General features: G+C 38.6%; 1 protein-coding gene across 1 annotated transcript; it reads right to left on the reverse strand.

The window, feature by feature from the left end:
• Positions 1–1,919: 1,919 nt before the first annotated feature.
• LOC131684777 (ionotropic receptor 75a-like) lies at positions 1,920–4,696 on the reverse strand. Its single transcript, XM_058967917.1, has 8 exons — positions 4,381–4,696; positions 3,832–4,325; positions 3,648–3,775; positions 3,385–3,558; positions 3,098–3,324; positions 2,824–3,035; positions 2,194–2,773; positions 1,920–2,123 (listed from the first exon to the last, which is right to left on the reverse strand). Exons 1-7 carry the CDS (start codon positions 4,547–4,549, stop codon positions 2,261–2,263), a joined length of 1,917 nt encoding a protein of 638 aa, XP_058823900.1. The 5' UTR covers positions 4,550–4,696; the 3' UTR covers positions 1,920–2,123; positions 2,194–2,260.
• Between the last annotated feature and the right edge of the window lie 444 nt (positions 4,697–5,140).

Below are 5,140 nucleotides of genomic sequence, written 5' to 3' on the forward strand. Positions count from 1 at the left end.
GAAATGGCTGGACCGATTTGCCCAAACTTAGTCTCAAAATGAAAGGTGCAACCTTCCCATCGGCTGTTATTGAATTTTGGATCGATCGGAATTCTGGTTCCGGAATTACGGGTTTCAGAGTGCGGCCACACAGAAATTTCTCATAAAAACTATAGGAAAAATTAAAAATAGAATTTTTATTTTTGATGCTAAATGTATTCAAGGTGCATAAAACGTCGAGATTTGATGCAAACACGAAAAAAATTTGACGAAGATTCACTTTTTTGGATTTTGCACATTTTTGCCTTTCTCATATAGAAAGGTTGTGCAATCACTCTGAAAAACGTCAACCTAATCCCCCTAATTTTTTTTTCGACTAGCATAAGGTTTCTGGATTTTAACAGGGGCGTAGTTGATGGTTTACGGAGAGGGGTTGCACCCCTCTCTACTGTTCACTCCCCTCCTTTAAAAATCTCCTTAAATCACCCCTCAGACCACCACCTCATACCCCTCCCTTTCAACCCCATCATCTTTAAACCTCCACTATATTACAAAGCATACCAATTTAAGCTGTGGAGTCGTTCGTTCATGGGACTTTCGCCCTCCTCACATACCCATCCCCGCATGACAAAATGAGTTAGCAAGCAGATAACATTGATCTAATGCTGATTAGGCTAATAGAGTATGATATTTTTTTGTTTCAAGTGTTTCACCGTCGACACGTAGCTCATCAAGTTCGTGGCTGGCATGCCATTGTGTATAAGTGCAAAGTGTACTAAGAATGTAATGGACATTTCCACAATTATGTTGAACATAAAAAGCCTCCGTGCCATAGTTTAGAGAAATGAGAAAGGCACAATTGCATCACTAGGTGGATTAAAACAGGTTTTTATTTGTTATTTCGCGTAAAAAAGCGGAAAAAAGTATCTTCAACTTGAGCTGCACCGGAAAAATCAAAAACAGCATATGGCTCAACCGTTATGTGCCCAACAAAAAACACCTTTAACAGGACAACGAGGGTACCCAGATACCCACAAATTGAAATGCTCATAACTATGGCTTTCTTTAACCGATTTGGACACTTTTAGATGTTTAGGATTCAGGAACTCGTCCACTATTTAACTCGATAAAATTGAACCATATGAATGGATCTGGTTCTTGGTAATCAGGATTTTCCGGAGTAATGTTCCAGTATCAGGGTATGATTTGTAAATTTTAATGATGTCCTAGCAATATGAGTACCAAAACTCTTCAAATTGTCTCGGAAGTCTGTTTTTTATTGTTACGGGACCCTATGACAATTTGAAAAATGGAATTGGTATGGAATGGCCACTCACGGCCCCACGGGAATCTGCTCCGGAATGTCCGTTCCGGGGTCAAATAACCAAATAGTTCCAAAACCACGAGATACAGCGTACTGATGCGATTCCAAGAATTTTGATACCCATATTGCTAGTATTCCATTGAAGTTCGCAAATAGTACCCCAGCACTGGGAACCGAATGAAGTAATCCGATTCATCTTTACCAAGTCCAAAAGTGGATGAGTTCCTGAATCCAAAACACTCAAAAGTATGGAAATCGGTTGGATATTACCTAAGTTATGGGCATTTTAGTTTTGTAGGTACCCGGGTACCCACGTCGGCCTGTTACGTAGTAAAAAAATGCAGGTGCCCCTCTTCACTCCCCCCCCCCCCTTACTATATCAACAATATTATTAACCCAAAAGCTTGACTTAGTGAAGTTCTAAGATGTCAAGAAGTTTCGATTTCCAGCTATGGATAAAACATGGGAATTTAATTAATTAAACCTAAAAAGGTACCCGGGTACCGCCTCGGACACATAACGGTTACAACAGATTTTTCTTAATAACAATTATTAAATTATCAATCTTTTTAATGATAATTTTATTGGATATTTTTTAAATTTACATTACATTTCTTATTACATATTGAGTGTTGAACCACAAGTGGTGACGTTTAATAATTGATCAGGATAATTAATTTGTTTATTTACTTTTTTGCACCATCGTTTTTTGTAACTGTGTGTCATGCCAGTCGAAGTTTTTATCCAGCATTTTTCATCATGGTTCAGTTTGTCAAATTTGTTGCGACCTTTTTGTGGTGCAATAGTTTCAAAATGCCAACTAAAAATATACGAAATTAAAACAAATTGCTCAATCTACCAGGGTCATTATAATAAGTTATATGCTTTACCTTTAAAGATTATCCAACTCAACCAATCTTACAACAATTCATCGGATAACTTTCTAAAAATATATCTCTACTGTTTATTGCTTGCAACCACTGGAACTATTCGCCGCTTCGAGATGAAGCGATGTAATAACTCCACTAATAAGATACCGCTACTGCCAACAATACTAAAGTATAATCCAAGAAACAAGGTAGAAACGTGATCCATATCGACGGCCGTTGTGTCCAGCTCATTCTTCGCACACCTGGGCTTATTGCAGAAGAAACGCTGCTGTTGATACCTCGCGACGGCAGTTTCCACCGTTTTTCGCAACGTTATGCGAAACATTTCCTTGAAGGGGCTACCTTTTCGCAAAGGCATGTGTAACGGACGGATCGGATTCAGATAAGTTTCCTGTAGATCACAAATCTCCTGATCGGTGAAAGTTTCCATTACTAGTGGATAGGCGTAAGCCGTGTCACACTGGAATGCATAGCCTCCTTTCCTAACTCGGGCGATCCCTTCGGTAACGTTCAGGAAATTGTTCTCCCCGTTGAGAATCTTTCGGTTGTATAATTCAATGGCGACCGGATCTTTGGTTTTCTGAAACATCATAGTTTTGACAGTGTTTGTAAACTTCAAATGATACTTACGTTCAGGTAGTCGATGTTGTATGCTAGATCTTCTACGATCACCTTCAGGTTACTATCGAGCAAATGCTTCAGAGTTGTCATGAACTTTGGGGGCAATATCAACAAGTAGCCCACGATGTAGGTCGAATAAAATTGATAGATTAAAATCGAAAAGAGTAATGTACTTATAAGCGTGATTCTGGTTGAGCTGAAAATTGTTTTACCAGCGAATCCTATCAATAAAAACATATATTTGTTTAAAATATTTGACGTATTAGACGAAAGCTTAACGAACCTTGTTGACAGAGAATTCCACAAACTGCTAGAAACGACAAGCTTCGATTATCTCTCACTGATTTATCTGAATGATATCTGGAACCTTCGGCATAAAAGTTTCCGAATAGTATAGCGGATGCGAATGTAATAATGGCTAGCACTCCCATCCACAGGCTAATACGGAATGGTTGTAAAAAAATGTTACGAACGTGACTTTTTCTCGGGTGACGAAACACAAAGAGCATCCTGATGATGTGAATAATTTTGAAATAAATAAATAAAAATAGAACGCTGTCTGATTCATACTTGGAAACGCCAACCGTTACCGTATAATCCAACGCGCCGATTCTATCTTTCGTATAGGATATACAATTTATAGCCAAATCACATTGTTTGGTGGCTACCAAACCGATTATGCCTTTGTTAGAACGACCGTCAGTGTTGGAGAGTCCCCATGTTGGCGTACGAACGAAGCGCATCCTAAAAACGTATTCATTGACTATCTTACATGAGATGGCATCTAATTTTGTTTCCAATACAGGGTTGGATTCGGTACATTTTGAACTCACGTAAAATTATGCTTCTGCATTACAAACCACCACATCCGGTAGCCGAATCTATGGAGTGCATACTTATCAACTTTCGCATCACTAGCCAAATGCTCCTGTAGTGTTGTATGATGGACTTGATCTAACGCCTGCAAACAAAGAATTGTTGATGTATTACTCAAAATTGTCAATAAAGTCATCCTACCGTCACGGCAGCCTTCAACCAAATCCCTCTGAAGTCAAACCGACGTTCGTACTCGGTCTGATGAACTATAATATCTAGTCCCTGCTTTACGCTCCAACTGCCCATCAAAGTGACATTTAATTGAGATCCACGCGATCTCGAAACACTATACACATCGTACAGGTCGAAAATTTGCCCCAATTCATCCCTGGCGACGGTTAGAGTAACCTTTGCATCAATGTTCAAGTTCTGCTTCTCCATCAAATTGGCGGCAGACATTACCGAATCGTTACCAAACATCAACCAATAATAGGATGCATTGAAGTATTCGTAGGCGGAGACCAGTTCGAACAGGTTTGCAGTATCGGTGCAGCCTAAATCCATCACAGCACCCACTTTATTATAATTGAACTTCATCACTTGAGTATGATTCCATCGTGCAGTGTCAAACTTTGAAATATCTTCGAAGTGAATTTGTACGTTGAAATTTGAAAGCTGGGATAGTCGAAGAATTTCTGGACGCGAAAAATTAATAGACAGCAAATTTAGTAGAATCGGACCGGAACTTACCGCCATTTTGATCCAAGCAATGAAAAATGATAACAATTCTCACACGTTGCCATCGTAAGTAATCCTCCAATAAATTGGCGTTCATGATAGCAATACTACCGTTTACCAGTAATAATAAAGCAGCTAGTGGCTTCATTGCTGATATATGTACTATTCGGTCGCAAACCATATGCCTTTATAGGAATGCAACCGGTTCCTATTTGAACACGGCCTAAATATTTAATGCTATACGAATTACCTAGCAGCGTAACGAAGCATTTTCGCTTGACACTCAAATTGAGCATAATGAGCATTAGACACATGCATTTTAACGACTCCTAGATATTCTTAGGATTTATGTATAATTGAATAATAAAATTGAACGCATTGGACATAATCTCTATGGATGGTCTTGGTACCACACGATGTGGGGCCTTAACTTTTGTTTCAACTGAAGATAATTGCAGGCCTAATATGATTATCCTTTCTAGTTGAGACACGATCATATAACAATTGATTTGTGGGATGTCTCAGTGTCTTGGTTGGCTGGCTCCGAGCAGCTATAAATTATTCACGAATATACCGCAAAATCAATTTAAAATATTTTGGGTATACATGTCAAAATCAAAGGAGTAACTAAAACAGATCTATAGTTAGAAAAATAAAGAATACAAAGTTGGTAGACTTTAACTTTGACGCATCTAAAATAAGTTATAGAACTTGTGTTTCAACTGCAACGCCTTATCAGAATCCGACACTAACCTAGTGACACAACTAAGCT

Source organism: Topomyia yanbarensis, chromosome 2 (assembly GCF_030247195.1).
Source record: "Topomyia yanbarensis strain Yona2022 chromosome 2, ASM3024719v1, whole genome shotgun sequence".
In the NCBI taxonomy this organism is placed as follows: Eukaryota; Metazoa; Arthropoda; class Insecta; order Diptera; family Culicidae; genus Topomyia; species Topomyia yanbarensis.